General features: G+C 38.4%; 1 protein-coding gene across 4 annotated transcripts in view; it reads right to left on the reverse strand.

The window, feature by feature from the left end:
• Positions 1 to 17,688, reverse strand: part of nphs1 (NPHS1 adhesion molecule, nephrin) — a 119,153-nt gene that overhangs the window by 27,892 nt on the left and 73,573 nt on the right. For all 4 annotated transcript variants that reach the window (XM_067365601.1, XM_067365600.1, XM_067365598.1 and 1 more), the window contains 8 exons: positions 17,330 to 17,454; positions 17,056 to 17,224; positions 15,215 to 15,344; positions 14,166 to 14,338; positions 10,585 to 10,725; positions 10,004 to 10,141; positions 2,557 to 2,678; positions 1,803 to 1,965 (listed from right to left, as the gene is read on the reverse strand). In XM_067365601.1, the coding sequence (XP_067221702.1) occupies positions 1,803 to 1,965; positions 2,557 to 2,678; positions 10,004 to 10,141; positions 10,585 to 10,725; positions 14,166 to 14,338; positions 15,215 to 15,344; positions 17,056 to 17,224; positions 17,330 to 17,454 (1,161 nt within the window). The remainder of the gene's footprint in view (positions 1 to 1,802; positions 1,966 to 2,556; positions 2,679 to 10,003; positions 10,142 to 10,584; positions 10,726 to 14,165; positions 14,339 to 15,214; positions 15,345 to 17,055; positions 17,225 to 17,329; positions 17,455 to 17,688) is intronic.

Here is a 17,688-nt window from a genome sequence, read left to right on the forward strand (position 1 = left end):
ATTTGGGGTCGGTAAGATATTTTTTGTATATGAAAAAAGTTTCTTATGCTCATCAAAGCTGCATTTATTTGAATAAAATGACAAAAAACAGTGCTGTTGTGAAATATTATTACAATTTTAAATAACGGTTTTCGATTTGAATATATTTTTTTAAATTGTAATTTACTCCTGTGCATTTTCAGAATCAATACTTGACTCCACTCACCCTCATGTCGTTCCAAACCTGTAAGACCTTCGTTCATCTTTAAGATGATATTTTTGATGAAATCTGAGAGTTTTTTTTTGTCCCCCATAGAAATCAATGTAATTCAAGGTCCAGAAAGGTACTAAAGGCATCATTAAAATAGTCGACATGACTACAGTGGTTCAACCTTAATGTTATGAAGCGGCAAGAATACTTTTTGTGTGCAGAAACACAAAAATAAGGACTTTATTTAACAATTTTGTCTCTCCTCTGTCAATCTACTACTCTGTTTACGTTGTATAGACAGAGAAAGCTTCAGCATTCTATGTCAGAATGGCAGCTCAGTATTGGCCGATGCTGTTCACGTGAGCAGCACGACACGTGTGATGCTGACGCAGGAGCCGGCCAATAATGTGTTGGCATTCTGACATAGAACCCGGAAGCCGGGAAATCACTAACATACAGTACAAGCAGTGTTAGGGTGCGTTCACACTTGTCATGTTTGGTTCGATTAAAACGAACCCTGGTGCGGTCGCTCAGTTAGTGCGGTTCACTTGAACATATGTGAACGCTGCCATCTGAACCCTGGTGCGCACCAAACACCGCTGAAAAGATGGGTCTCGGTCCGCTTCCAAACGAACTCTGGTGCTGTTCGAATGATATATGAACGCAACACGGACCAAAGACATGTAACCGAACCAAAAACAGCAAGACGAGACCCTAAAAAGGACAGAATCCTCACGCATGTCGGTTTTTCTCGTCATAGACGCGAGTTTGCTCATCACAGGCATCAGACGTGCGTCTCCATGCAGCAGATAATTTGTGTGTGTGATGGATGGATTCCTGCCGGTGTTTTCACTACTTTACACATTTTATAAGCTCTTCACGAGTTCCCAGCTGGCCAAAATACCATCGCATGCAGGCTACGCCCCGCTACGCGCACACAACGAGCGCATTTACCTCAGAAAACAGCATTGTTTTGGATGTTCGGTAAGTTCCGTCTCAAAATAGGCAATACATAATAAAATCCGACCAATCACGTTGTGAATGTATCCCTATGCCTTTAGGTTCTGTGATAAAATTGCCAATCTGAATGCTTACCGGACCAGGACTGAATGTTTTTTTTTTTTTTTCTTTGGTCCGGACCAAATGAACCAAACGAACCGAACTACAAGTGTGAACGCACCCTTAGTTTTAGACAGTTTTTTAAAACCATAAATCCATTAAATTTAGTCAATATTTAATCATTACATATACATTATGCTTAATCCATTTTAAACTCAAACTAAAATGACATAAAATTAGTCAATGTAAATAAGTTTAATTTTAGTTGATGAGAAATTGCAAAAAGTATTCTAACACTTTCTATATTAATTTAAACATATTTAATCATTTCGCAAAACCAAATCAAAACCAGTTTTCATTGACGAGATAACCACTGGTCATATGGACTACTTCTATTATACTTTTTATTCTTTTTGTTAATTCTTAGCTCGATAGTTCCAGTCGCCATTCACTTTCAAGGTACACAAAAGAAAAGCCTAGACATTCTGTTTAATAGCTTTTTTTTTTTTCATCTTAAACAAGCATACTTCTCAATGTGACTGATGGGACTCACAGCGTACGATGAGCTGTCCTTCAACACTGCCTGGAGGTGCTATGCCATTGTCTGCTGTACACTGGTAAAAACCTGCCTGGTCACGGGTCACTTCATATATAGTTAACAAACCAGTGCCTTCATCTTCACTCTGCTCTCCTAGATCATCTACTTCCTCTTCACCCTATATGTAAAACACACACACATACACCTGTAGAACAGGTAAAAAAGCCACAAACTCACAACTAACTAAAAAAAGTTATAAAGAGCCTAAGGTAGACAACAACTTCATACCAACATCAATTTTCCCCAAATGCACACATAAAACAAACAGAAAGAGAGGGCGGCTTGAGGTATCACATATACTGACTAAGAATATGGGGCACTATAGAAGCACAAATGGTCGGAAACGGCCACAATTGCGGCTAACACTGAGAAATGTGGCCTTTGGAAAGGAGGCTTTAATGAAAGCTATTTTTCTCCATTTAGGCCTGAGGTATTAAGCATAAAGGTGAGACATCGTCGTAGTTAGAAGGGTGAAATATAGCACCTCTGTTACAGAGTATCTGTGACACATGGCGAGAAAAGAGAAGTCAGAGAGAAAGAGAGAGTTAAATACAAAGAGGAGAGATGTGATAGATAAATAGAGGTGATAAAAAGAGAGATAGAGAGTGGGCTCAGCTAACAAAGAACAATATTGCGGGAAAGGGTGAGAATAAGCAAAAGAGAAAGGGGGGAGAAAGAAAAAAATAGAAGTGACACAGACATCACTCACCATCCACTTCCACGAAAACATACTGGAGGTGATGGGGTTGGCGTCAGCAACACACAGTAAGTCAGCGGTGTCTCCCAAGTTCACAGACACAGGATCAGACTTCATATGAACAGTCGGGGAATCTGGAAACCAAACCAAAAGATCAATAAACAGAAGAATTTATTTTATATGACTTTATAATATAAAAAAAACGTGACAATGTTAATAACATATAACATAACATAACATATAACATAAATGTTTTGGTTTTATTTTCAGTCATTGCGATGCTCCGTTTTGCTGGAGTTCCAGGTCATTGTTAGTTTCCCTGGTTGCTAATTAGTTCCTTCACCTGTTTGTGCTTCATTTTGATTACTGTCCCTGTTTTAACCCTTAGTTTTGTCTGTCCATTGTCCTCTATCGTTTATGTTGGCAGTGGCCGATTTATTCTGTTCTCCTGCATGTTTCCTTTTGGAATTATTATTAAAAGACTGTTTGTTTGTACTCTTTTGTCATCGTGTGCAATTGACATATCAGTACGATTTCAGTTCAGTAAACATTCAGATTTTAGTTTTTCTAAGAAAATGTTTGTTTGTATATTTATCCATGTCTTTTTAGATAACTGGTAACAATCTCAGACACAATAATTTGCCAGATCTTTGGAAACCCTACTTAAAGATGTTTTTCCACTTTATTAAGCAAGTCACAGTTCTCATGCCATATGGGGAGGAAGAAAGATCTTTCTGAAGATGAAAAGCATGAAATGGTGCAATAATGTGCAAAAGGCATGAAAACAACTAATATTGTGTCAAACTGAATGGAGATTATCGAATTTTCATAAGATTTGTAAGTGATTTAGAGCACAGCTGAATTACAGCTGAATGTTTATTGTACAGAAATCTTACTGATTTGTCTCTTGCATAATAATTTGGAACGCAGTGTATATATATATATATATATATATATATATATATATATATATATATATATATATATATATATATATATATATAATATACATTTTTTGTTGTGTTTTTTGTCAATTTTATTAGTCTTATATATTTTTTTATATTTCTATTTAACTTCAGTTTTTTATTTTTTATTTCTAGATATATATATATATATATATATATATATATATATATATATATATAATCTAGAAATAAAACAAAATAAAAAACTGAAGTTAAATATAAATATAAAAAAAATATATATAAGACTAATAAAATTGACAAAAAACACTAAAAAAAAAAAAAATATATATATAATATATATATAATTTTAGTTAACAATACCAAGACAGGGTTCTGGATGGTTGGCAGAGCATTGCTAGGGTATTCTGACATATTTTATTTAGTAATACAAATATTGATAGAATTACTCCAACTAACATATTCACCTAATATTTGTCTGTGCTTTGTATATTTTGTGCTTATTAGAGTTGTTTGAGTCATTAGCTAACAGGGCCAACTGTGAACATTAGTCTCTTGTGTTCCATATAAGGTGTGCTACATATCAACATTAAACACTTCTCATGAAAAAAAAAAAAAAATAATAATTTTGGTTAAGATACTTCCTTAAAATCTATCTCACTAGGTATTCAGCCTATAGCAGCATGTGCTAATTGCAGTATGTTCATGTGGCGTTCCTTTTGTCTGGGCCATGACAGTTCAATTTCCACTTCAGCCGATTTCAGCAACAGCACAAAAGATTTTGTTGGAAAGTTAACTTACGGTGTTTGATTTTCTAAATTTGGATGTGTTGATGCTGGAGTTGCCTTTGTTTAATTCTCGATACAGTGTGTCTCTGCACCTCCTGTTTGAATTATTCACAGGGTGTGAAAAAAAAGCCTTTACAATCAAGGTCTATTGTGATGTCATCCCCATTATGTGCAGTGCAGAAACACTAATTTTAAATCCTTCGGCATTCCTACATGGCTGGTTGCAAACAGTCTTCAAGTCGCTGTCACTACAGCACAGGCCACATATGTTGGAACAGAGGTAATGCTTACTGAGGCAAATTAACAACACTCTCGAAAGGCTACAGAATTAACGCCCCCTCAAAAAGTATCTGTCACACTCTGTCAGGATAACTGTATCATTAAAAGGGATCAGAGAATATTAATGAAGAAGTGTGTCTGCAGAAGCAAAGTAGATATTAAAAAAAATAAAGATACTGATTTCATTCAACTATAACTATTTTTATAGCTGACATTTATATATGCTTGCACTGACCAGGTAAGGCCTTCATACTATAAATCTGTAGTGACAATTTAAGAATTGCTGAATTTATTAGTGAATATTAATTACATTTAGCAATGAAGGATCTCTCCCAGAGCTCTAAAAAAACAAAAAAACAACAACAACAACAAAAAAACATCAAATATAGAAACAGAAAATATATGCATCCTTGACAAGGCAACATATATTAAAATAACTAAGTGAATACTTAGTGAGAAGGTTGAAGGTTAACTGTATAAACTCAGTTGAATTTGAATAGTAATAAATAATCATTTTACATCTCAACAATGGGGTTTGTACAGTAAATGTGGACAAAATGTATGGCTAATTATTTCATGGCATGCAATAAAACCTGTATATTAGGTCTAATTTTACACTGTAAGTCAGTGATTCTCATAAGTTTTCACTAAAACCCATTCTGTACTTTCGATAACTTAATTTACATGACGTAAATCACCCAAATGTCACAACCACCATCTTTTTATTTGTTCCTTTTTTCATGTGTAAATATCCCCAGATGGAGCTGAACCACCAACAGCTATTTGTCTTTTGTGGTTTCTGTTAATTAAATCCCTAATTCTTTATTTTATTCACTCCCACACTTTATCAGCTTACATTTACCTGAAGAATACATTATGATGATAAAACATTCATAACATCTATCTATCTATCTATCTATCTATCTATCTATCTATCTATCTATCTATCTATCTATCTATCTATCTATCTATCTATCTATCTATCTATCATAAAAAAACAAATACAAATGAAAACAAATGCAATCAAACATCTTTTGACTATGAATAAATAAATTTATATTTATAACATAAAAACAAAAAATAAAACGTCTCAGTTACGTATGTAAGCTTCATTCCCTGAAGCAGGGAATGCAGACATACGTTGGACCTGACCAACGAATTGGGGATCGCTTTGAGAGACCAATCTACTTCAAGTGTAAGTAAAATGAGCCAATGCACATTGGCATGTGATAATTTCATCCTGCTGCTCTGTCCTGAAGCTCGGGTATAAATACGCAGCAGATGCGTCCCATATTTGCTTTACTGAGGAGCTGAGCTAGTGACTCAGCTGTACAGCGGAGGTACAGCGACTGTGGCGACAAGATGTACGTCTCCATTCCCTCCTTCAGGAAATGAGGGTTACATCCGTAACAGTGACGTTCCCTTTCAGTCATTCATGTTTGATGTACGCCTGAACTGATCGATGAATTGGGGATATCTACCAAAATGCCACTGTCGCTGGCCCTTCCAGTGCTCTGCTTGAGCCGCCTGGTCCACCCCCAACTTTTGGAGTGGAAAGTCAGGGCTGTAAGCAGAGAAGGTCAGTCACTGCTGTTCTGCAAGACCCACTTAGTGTGACATACTATATAACGCTGGGAAAGTGTACCCTTGAGGAAGGGGAATGCTTCGGAAGCCACATCCTGCCCGTAGGGAGGTGAAATGTGGTGGTTACACATATGGACTAGCCAATCAGGGTAGTACAACATATGGATGTCTCTGGGATGGTTCCAGCCTAGTTCTAGGGGGGAAAGAACACCAGCAGATATGAACACCACCAGTACTGTAGAAGAATACACATATGGGACCGTCACAGGGGTTGCTACATATGGACACCCAGCCTACCACAAGTTCCACAATGCATACATGTGTAGGCCTGGCATCAGACGTTCTGCCACGTCTGACTGCCAGGGGTGACAGAGGAACTAAACAGGGTTAGCCATTTCTGGGGAACACTACTGGAGCAAACAGAAGCACATATCTAGCCCAGCGGGGCGGGAGTGGTGTTGCAAGCCGACATCGCAGCTCCACATATATCTGTCAGAGAGGCACCTTGAGCCAGCACCCAGGAGGAAGCTACACTAGTTGAGTGTTCTTGCAACCTGAATGGGCAAGGCATGTCTTTGGATTGGTACGCCAAAGACAATATCATCCACTATCCAGTGGGCTAACCTCTGCTCTGAAACAGCCTTTCTCTAACTGCTGGCCTCCGTAACAGACAAAGAGCTGTTCTGAGGACCTGAAGCTTTGCGTTCTTTCCACGTATAGCTGCAGAGCGTGGACAGAACAGAGAAAAGCAAGGGCTGGGTCTGCCTCCTCCGAGGGCAGTGCTTGCAGGTTAACTACCTGGTCCCTGAAGGGAGTGTTATGAACCTTGTGCATGTATCCAGGCTGGGGTCTCAGGACAATATGAATGTTGGCCGGCCTGAATTCTATGCATGATTCGTCAACCGAAAATGCTTGTAGGTCCCCTACCCTCTTGAAGAAAGTCAATGCAGTCAGGAGAACTGTCTTCAATTACATCATTGCCAACTCAGCTGACGACAAAGGTTCAAAGGGAGGTCTCTGCAGTGCCGTGAACACCAGAGACAGGTCCCAAGAGGGTACTGAGGTAGCACGAGGAGGGTTCGACCTCCTCACACCTCTGAGGAACCTGACAATCAGGTCGTGCTTACCAAGAGACTTGGCATCAACTGCATAGTGATATATGAAAACATAGACTTTCAGGGTGGAGTAAGACAGCCTTCACTCCAACCGCTCTTGCAGGAAGGAAAGCACGACTCTGACTGGACATCTTTGAGGGTCTTCCCGGTGGGAAGTGCACCATTCAACGAACAGGTTCCACTTCAATTTATAGAGGCGGCTTGTAGAGGGGGCTCTGTTGAAGTGATGGTGTCTACCACTGACTGGGATAGGTCACCTAGAACGTCTGCGTCCCGTCCAGGGACCAAACACGGAGTTTCCAGAGGTCTGGATGAGGGTTCCATAAGGTGCCCCATCTCTGAGAAAGCAGGTCCTTTTAAACTTAAAAGTTGAAAGCTGAACTTAAAGTTCCTAAGAGCACAGTGACCTCCATAATCCTAATGGGAGACGTTTGGGACGACCAGAACCCTTCCTAGAGCTAGCCGTCTGGCCAAACTGAGCTATCGGCGGAGAAGAGCCTTGGTGAGAGAGGTAAAGAAGAACCAAAAGATCACTCTGGCTGAGCACCAGAGATGCAGTCGGGAGATGGGAGAAAGTTGTAGAAAGTCAACCAGCACTGCAGCCCTCCACCAGTCTGGGCTTTATGGCAGAGTGGCCCGATGGAAGCCTCTCCTCAGTGCAAGACACATGAAAGCCAGCATGGAGTTTGCCAAAAAACACCTGAAGGGCTCCAACATGGTGAGAAATAAGATTCTGTGGTCTGATGAGACCAAGATAGAACTTTTTGGCCTTAATTCTTAGTATGTGTGGAGAAAACCAGGCACTGCTCATCACCTGTCCAATTCAGTCCCAGCAGTGAAGCATGGTGGTGGCAGCATCATGCTGTGTGGGTGTTTTTCAGCTGCAGGGACAGGACGACTGGTTGCAATTGAGGGAAAGATAAATGTGGCCAAGTACAGGGATATCCTGGACGAAAACCTTCTCCAGAGTGCTCAGGACCTCAGACTGGGCTGAAGGTTTACCTTCCAATAAGACAATGACCCTAAGCACACAGCTAAAATAATGAAGGAGTGGCTTCACAACAACTCTGTGACTGTTCTTGAATGGCCCAGCCAGAGCCCTGACTTAAACCCAATTGAGCATCTCTGGAGAGACCTAAAAGTGGCTGTCCACCAACGTTTACCATCCAGCCTGACAGAACTGGAGAGGATCTGCAAGGAGGAATGGCAGAGGATCCCCAAATCCAGGTGTGAAAAACTTGTGGCATCTTTCCCAAAAAGACTCATGGCTGTATAAGATCAAAAGGGTGCTTCTACTAAATACTGAATACTTAGGACAATGTGATATTTCAGTTTTTCTTTTTTAATAAATCTGCAAAAATTTAAACAATTCAACAAGTCAATATGGGGTGCTGTGTGTATATTAATGAGAAAAAAAAGAAATTAAATGATTTTAGCAAATGGCTGCAATATAACAAAGAGTGAAAAATGTATTAACTAGCACTGCTTTGATCATAAATATAATAACCATAATTAAAAAAATATATATATAAAAAAAATAAAAATATGATTAAAAAAAATAAATATCACTGCTTCGACTTTGGGAAGCAAATTGTGCTGAAGATCCTAGAAAAGCAGACCTGAAATGGCTGCCTCTGGCAAGTATAGCAAACCCTAGGGCAAACCCCACCAATGCTGTTCTTCTGCCTCATCTCCATCCCTGCCCCCAGGAGGATCATATCCTCAACCAAGTGGGCCATTACCACCAGCGTAATCTCTGGCGTGTTGGCGTGTACAATCCTCCTCTACATTGTTCCTAACGGACAGAAAGAGGGGGGCCTACATGGAAAACAGCACCATTGGTGAAAGCTATTCAAATGGCCCATACATAATGAATATCTACCACTGTCAGATGCTATTGTATGAGGACGTGGAGATCCATTAGTGCAGAAGGATTTGCAGGAACATGCAGGCCTAGATTTGAAGAAGTGCTATTATTAAATCATTAAGGAAGTGGGAGTGCTCTTTCTTTCCTTTCTTTCTTTCTTTCTCTCCCTATCTCTGCGTACCCTCTCTTTCTCTCCGTTTCACTTTCAAGTGTGTGTACATCTGCGTGGGTTTGAATTGGCAAATAAATATGTGGTACAAATATTGAGAACAGCATAGATTGGCTTTGCAGTGCAACTTTTGTGGTAATTTATACTGAAGGGGAAAAAAATCATACTATTCTGACTGACAGCTTTTTAACCTTAAAATTAGATTGTCACGGAACATTCTGATTGGATTAATAAACATTTATACACATTCAATATTTGTGTTAAATGCTTACATCTTCAATTCAAGTGGCATTAGAGTTTTTCAGCTAAGACACAGTGTCACCTCTCATGCTAATAAGAGTTTGTTTTCCAATCAGCTGTGACCGCCATTAGCGTCAAGACATTTTGGTGTGTATTTTCAATCACATTAGTTAGTTTCGACCACAGTGAAATTTCACAAGTTCCAAGTCCTACTTTACTAATAAAAAACACCAAAGGATACAATAGGTGCCTATGCACCTTCTGTGATTGGCCCCTAATAATGATTTCCTTGTTTCTTGATTTTTCAAAATCCTTATTTCCAGTTAAATCACATATTTTAAATGTGGTCTCAGACTTTTGAATCTCCCCTGTATATTCTGATCGGTTGTCTGTTGCTTCCTATAGCATTTTGCTTCAAGGAAGGAGAAACATCATAACTTGTTGAATCTCGCTTAGTAAGGATGAAGTGTCAAGGTTAGTTTTGAGTCCCTCACACTGTACATCCAGTTTGAGTTTTGTGCGGTTCTTCCCCTCAGCGTTGGAACACTCTATGATGTAATCGCCCCCGTCTCGCCGAGAAACGTTCACAATTTCCAGGGTCCAATCGTCGAAGTGATAACGAGGATCTCTTTCTGTCACAAACATACAGAGACACGACACAACCCACACAAAACAGGTGAATCACAAAGCTGCGACAATACAAAAAAACTAATACAAAACATCAACTATTCAAATCCTTTATATATACACATTGAAACAGCTGGCTTATTCACTAAAACTCTTCTCCTAGGGAAACCTCTTTGGAGGAATACCACAGGGACCTTGACACAGGACTGCTGAGAAGCTTTCAACACGGAGATGAAGACCGGAAACGCTGAGACGCATTCAGAGTGACAGCGACGCTCATTTAGGCTGCATACATTAGCACGAGATCACATCTGCCAAAGTGCAGTGCCAGAATTCATCGATGTTTTATTCAGAATGCATATGGCAATGTGTGTTTATGTCTGTTTGAGTGTTTATAGCGCCTGTGAGGGTGACATGGCTCGTAGTGTCATGTAGTGTTGTCTACTACCTTTCACAAGCTTCTCGCCCTGAAAAATCCAGTCGCAGGTGATTTCATCCGGATTGGCCAAGACTTTGACAGGAAGCGTGGCGGTTTCATCCTCAATGACCTGGACCTCATCGGGTTGGTCATCTGAAAACTCTGGAGGAACTGAATTACACACAACGACACACAGATGCATCACATGCATTTGAAGGCGCTAACGTGTAAGCAACTTATTCATAAACATGATAATGAACACATATGACAATCACACCATATGGTACATAAAAAATAACCACAATTAACATTAGCAACTCTAATTCCAGACTAACACCTCCTCTATGCTGACATGAACACACCATTATTTACACTTACTTAAACACTTAAATTATAAATATTTAAATCTGACATGTATATAATTTAATATTTAATCATTTTAAATGGTTTGCATTTAAATTTTAAAAATATACACCAAAATGTATTCAGACACATTGAACATTTCATTCATTAATACAGTTTGTCACAGTTTACTTTATTTTGCTATCCTCATTTACATAAATTAACTATAGTGTCCTGCACCCACTAGTAAAAATATATAGAGAGAGAGACCTGCGTTGGAGAGTAAATCATAACTGGACAGCTGTCTTATAATGTTTTTAGCAATTTTAAAATACTGCATGGTTGAACCTGCAATACAAGAACAGTATTCTATTGTTCTGATGTGAAACAAATCCAGGAGATACAGATGGTGTAATGAAGAAAGGTTCAAAAGACTTATAGTCATGACTAGTAACATTTTTTCAATTCACATGTGGCAAAAAGTTAATTTTGCACCATGCTTGAGAAAGCAGCAGATTTCGAGCCATTTTCCTCTCTAACGTCTGCCGCCGGATTGGTCTGTTATGCAGAGTGTGAATAAAGCGCATGATTTATTGTGCTGTTGATCTCTCTGGGGGGCTTCTGTGTCTTTGTCTCATTATTGTACATTGTGTCAATTCAGAGCGAATGAGGATTCAAATGCAGATTTTAACACAAACGATTTGCTTACATCTACAAGCAGACACACACAAACATACTCAAACACACACTAAGAAAGTGAAAGATGAAATATAATCTTAATATAAGACAATAGAACAGACAAAGTGATAATTATTGGTCTGTTCTTACAGACAGATATACAAATCACAGGTTCTGAAATAGTCAAGAAGTCACTCACACACACACACACACACACACACACACTCATATACACAGTGACATTCCGTCATGCTCAAAAAGCGTGTCAGGCTTTGAAGAGGTGGCTGGCTGGATCAGACAAAACAACATCAAAGTCAAACCATGATCATTGCAGACACAAAGAGACACACACACACACACTACCATATACTCGCCATACATATTAGCAGGAATAGACTCATTCAAACATACATCAGAATGCTTGCCAGAGCAAAATAACAGTATATCTTCAATCTTCATACCAGAAAGCTACAGCAACCAAACTAATGTTTAAACTAAGGCTATCAATACTGTAAAAAATAATGCACTAGTGGAAAAAAAGAGAAATTAATAAGTAATTCATTGGATAATAAATAAATAATCCCATTTTCATGTATTTTTTAAATAAATAAATAAATAATGGGACAATTTATTTATTTAACCCTCTACAGCATTCTTTCACTGCTTAAACTAAAGCATTAAAGCATTGGAATTCTCACTCATTACAACAGTAAGGCCCGCCTTCCTTGATTTGATTGGCCATCTCAATCATTCTGACAGTGACGAGCACTGTTAGACCGCTGCGCTGAGGCAGACCAGTTTAAAAATGTAACATTTAAAACTTTTTGTCATCTTAACAACAAACAGTGCGGCGTGTAATTGAGTGCAGCAGAGCTAGCATCGCAATTTGGCCATTTCCAATTACTGGGGGTACTCGTCGCCCTCAATGTCTATGGTGGTTACAGCCCTGCAGTACTTTAGGGATGGAATCGGACATCAATCTTAAATGTCCCGATCTGAATGGTCTTGCTGATTTGCGTGGACACACCAACTCAGCAAGACAGACCGGTACAAGAGTATATATTGGTTATAAGTTAAAATTTTGAATTCTACTCTAAATTTTATGGACAACCACTGGGAAGATGGGGGTGATGTGCTGAAATTTACACAAGGCAGTCAGAATCCTGGTCATTATCCCATTATAAATAAATACATATTGTATAGAAGCTGACAAAATGGCTTATAAAATGGCTTATGTTCAATAATATGGAAATAAAACAATGTACAGTATTGACTACTGAGCCACTTTTTGTAATGTCTATTCAATGCTTTACTCAGCTCCAGCAAATTATTTAATCAATTATCTACTGATATGTGAAATTAGTCATGATCAATTTCATTGATTATTTTTGCATATCATGCAATTAATTTGATTAAATACTACTGATCTGTAGTCAGCGGACAGAGTATAAACACATTTAAAGGTGCATTCGAAGCACATAGAGAAGCTACGGTGGCCGGCACAGGACAAAGATGTCTAAGACAGAAGAGAGTAGCCAGTCAAGCAAACGCGCTCTGTAGAGCAGTTTGTCCGTTCAGGGCTACTGTAGAAACATGGCGGCACAAAGTGGCGATCTCAATATAAGAGGACCCGTGGTGTATGTAGATAGAAAAAGCTCATTCTAAGGTAATAAATAAATAAGGGTTCATTATGTAAGGTCTTTATACACCACTGAAAACATAGTTATGCATATTATATTCAGGATTTCTGCGGGGTCTTAAAAAGTCTTAAATTCACTGAAGTATTGAGTTCTAAGTCTTAAATAATTTTAAACAGGTCTTAATTTTCCCACGTCCATGTAAGGCTCTAATGCTCATTGAAATGCTCTTTAGAATTTTTTTTTTTTATTATTATTCTGTGGTGTTGTAGTTCTTTCTTTGCTGTTCCAAATATAATCCGCTGTATTACGACTACAAATGAGAGCAACATGCAACATATATTGCAGCCAATCAGCTTTTGTGTTATTGGCGCAAGTATCTTTTGGATTGTACTGCAGACACATAAAATCGATTTTATGCTTCAGCTAATAGACCTCCATTTTTCTGCGATTCTGCGAAACATTTTAATCACAAAAATATATAATATTATCTAATTGAATAATCCCTGATTTATTTAAAGCTGCAATTCATTATTTTCACGAGGATACAGACGTCGTGCATGCATATGTGATCTGTGTGAAAGCGAATCTTTCTTACCTGTTACCAGTACCTGTGCCAATGACCAGGCAAAGCGATTACGCAAGATTGATGATATCAAAATAAACATGATTTATGCATTTTGTTTGTTCTAATGTCATGTATGATAAATGAGGTATCCTAATTAGAAAAAATAAATAAATTCTGGAAATTACCACCACAAAATCAGTCATTTTGATCTTTTTTTGATGTCATGATATACAGTAGGTCTTACATTTCATTAATAATGGTCTTAAAAAGTCTTAAATTTGACTTGGTGAAACCTGCAGAAACCCTGTTGTATTTCTGTCAGTAGATCCTCAAAAATATTACACACTGGACATACTCAAAAAAAAACAAAAACAAAAAAAACTCACAGAGCACATTCAGACTGTAGAAGTTGTTGACCCCCTCGGACAGCACATTACTGAAGGCCTGGCAGGTGATCCTTTTCTTCCAGTGATGTGAATCAAGAGTGAGGGACAGCTTACTGGTTCGGGACATCCCACCAAATTCAGCCTTTTTAGGAGCCTGGTCAACTCCTTTCAGCCTGAGAGAGAGAGACTCAAGCTTGCAACGTTATTTCTCATGGACATTTACAAAGAAGTAATTCAAAAAGCATCCCCGTGGAGTAACACTGCGAAAATAGACTATGAATATTCGATAAAGCCTTCCACAGTAACAGCGTTCACCTGCTGTGAAATCTTTTTGTTTGCCCGACATGCGTTAGGGTCCTGTGGGGACCATTCGACAAAACTAAAACCCTATAAAACTTGAAACGGACCACTCCTCTGCTCACAAACACCGTAGTTTTATAGCTGAATTTCTTTAGAGATAAAAGCTGAGCGTTTGGCTTGGCTGATAAAAAAACTAAAGCTGATCTACTCACAGTTGATGTTAAGTTTTTGTTTTTTTTTTCCAACTGGCTACATATTGACAGTTCCAGAGACAGACTCAAACAAGGTAATGACTTAGTGATCACCAGCTGCCAGTCGAAATCTAATACAGAAGTTAAAAAAAGATCTTGGGATGGATTGCCAAACTGCCCATCAGCCTTTGCAAACATTTCACACTTTCCTGCTTCTACAAAGAGCCTCCTGCACAAATTCTGCTCTTTTTATACAGATACACATCACAAGTCATCTATTACTGCACACTTCTCAGCATTAAAAAACTACATGGGTCATTTTGGAGCCAAATTCATCTGAAATGCATTCCGGTGAGACTGAATATGATGTATTTGCCTGCGTTTTGTGCACCGAGGGTCAATGCTCTGCAGTCTATTGATGTGAATAAATCAGATGGGCGATGAAATGCCCTTGGGATTGTTAAACTAAATAATACAGAATTAGCTGTGAGTGTGCATTTGTGCATGTGTGTAATGATGTGGTGATGCCTGTGTATGTAAAAGTAAGTGTTTTAGTACATCATGGGGCCCAAACTCCAGCTGATATTTGCAGTGGGATTGCTGCTGCCAGCCAGGCAGTCCAGATCCAGTGTCTGACCCTTGCGCAGCTCCTTCTGCTTGGCCACGATCTTCACGCTCACTGCTGGAACTGATCGAGGGACAATACAAAGAATAACAAATTAGAATGTGAGTGGTGATTGCCATTGTGTAATATATATGTTTATACTAACGGGCTTTTGAATGCTCAAATCTGATTGGTTGTCAAACGTTCTAAGGTGTGCAATTATTTTCAGGGAAACACACGGCTAAAGTAGTTCTAGGCAGATTTGACTGCATTACAGTTCCATATCACTTCGTCAAATGATTTCAGTTATTTCAAAAGGTCCTACAGCAGTGGTCACCAACCTTTTTAAGCCCAAGATCCCTGACCTCGACCTTTTTGAAAGACAAGATCTACTTGATAGAAAATGACAGCCCAGATTGTGTTTACTATTTTTTTCATGGACAATTTAGATTCTTATTTATTTATTTACTTATTACAAGCAAGTTGGCCGATTCTGATACTGGTTGCAGATATTTAGTATTAATATTATTCTAAACAAAAATACAAAGCCATTTCAAATTAGAGCGAACTACTGCTTTTTAATCACAATCCAATCAAAGATGCTACGCACGTTGCATGAGCAGTTATTTTTTTAGTTGAATTAGATTTAATTTCAAGATTTAAAGCAAAATCAGAACGGTCTGCCTTTATCTTTGTGAAATTATAAATGCCTATACAAAAAAAGCATGAAACAAAAACAGCAGGCTGAATGAGATGCAGATTCACTCTCTGACAGCAGGTGGCGCTTATGGAGCAGCAGTGATACATCGTTTCCTTGGTTACCGCTGTAAACAAAACTGAAATGCGCTAATAATTAGCTACTTTATTCTGAGGTAAGAGGAAAATAAAATGCCATTGCCATCGAAATCTTTCTGAAGACTGATCTCCTTTTAGAGATGCATTCATATAAGCCCTCACCCCCAATTCAACATTTATATTTTCTTCCTATATTTCGAACACCATGAACAGTGAGCTGCTCTCTGCATGCTACAGACTTTTCTCCTCTTCGCGTCCGTCTTCAGCGTTTCTGGCCTCTTGTTTATGGCCTTTTACAGACTCGGACATTATGTGGGCTATTTACCTTTATCTGTCTGTCCCAGTAGCTCCCGAAAATAACATAAAAATAAATACAAAAATACAGTAGCCTACAAAGACTGGAGAAATATAATGTATTTTTGTACTCATATATAAATATGACTCATATTTATATTATTTTCACGAGCTACTGGAACAGTGATAAAGATCGACCAGTCGACCGCGATCGACGGGTTGGCGACCACTGTCCTACAGACTACAACCACAAAAGAAACAAAACCCCCAACAGCACTGACCGAGCACATAAATATAGTTAACAATAGGATGTTTTGAGGTGTGGTAACCATAGTATAAGTGGAATAATTGACGATGGGCCACTGAATTATTAGAAAATAATGCACACCAGAGGTGTAACTTTACATTACCATTTCAGGCGTGCATTATATTCTAATAATTCAACGGCCTGTCATTAAATTTCCTTTAATAAACCCTCGGATTATATCAAAAATATCTTAATTTGTGTTCTGAAGATGAACGAAGGACTTACGGGTTTAAGACGACATGAAAGTGAGTAATTAATGACAGAAATTTCATTTTTGAGTGATCTAACCCTTTAATTAGTGACAAACCCTCATGCATTTAAGAGATAAGAAGTACAATAACTGATATGGTTTTGCATGTACACATTAGAGTATCATGTGAGTGGGTTTTAGAAACATACACAGAACCCTGAGTTTGGTTTGGGCAGAGATAACTTTCTTGGCTTTGTTGGAGGAGTCACAGCGGTAGGTGGCCAGATTGTCGCTGGGCTGGAGGGTGAGAAGGAGATCTCGTGACACACCACGCTCTGAGGACACCTGCTTTGATGCGGTCGGCACGACTTTATTGTTCTGTAGTTCACACACACAGACACATAGGATTATTTAATGGCAGGAATAACAAAACATACTTGTTACTAAAAGGCAGTAAACAAAAACTGTCATATCACAACACACCTTCAACCACACCAGCTGACCTGTGGGATTTCCACCACTGGAGAAACAGACTAAACGAAGAGTTTTACCAGCGTGTAAGAAGACGTTTGGTAGAGGAGCATCTAACCACACCTTCTGAGGAGGATCTAAGTAAAAAAAGAATGGAATAAGATGAACAGACTTTAACAGAACTAATATTCCAGTCAACATAACTTCGTTGTGAAAAAAGAGTGCATCATTATGTTTGCATTTATTTATTTCAGATAAACTTTTACCCAAATTACAACCCGAATTACGGAAATGTTAGGACGTTTTTTAAATTTGAATACAATGAAAACTAAAAGACTTTCAAATCACATGAGCCTATATTTTATTCACAA

Source organism: Chanodichthys erythropterus, chromosome 17 (assembly GCF_024489055.1).
Source record: "Chanodichthys erythropterus isolate Z2021 chromosome 17, ASM2448905v1, whole genome shotgun sequence".
Taxonomy (NCBI): Eukaryota; Metazoa; Chordata; class Actinopteri; order Cypriniformes; family Xenocyprididae; genus Chanodichthys; species Chanodichthys erythropterus.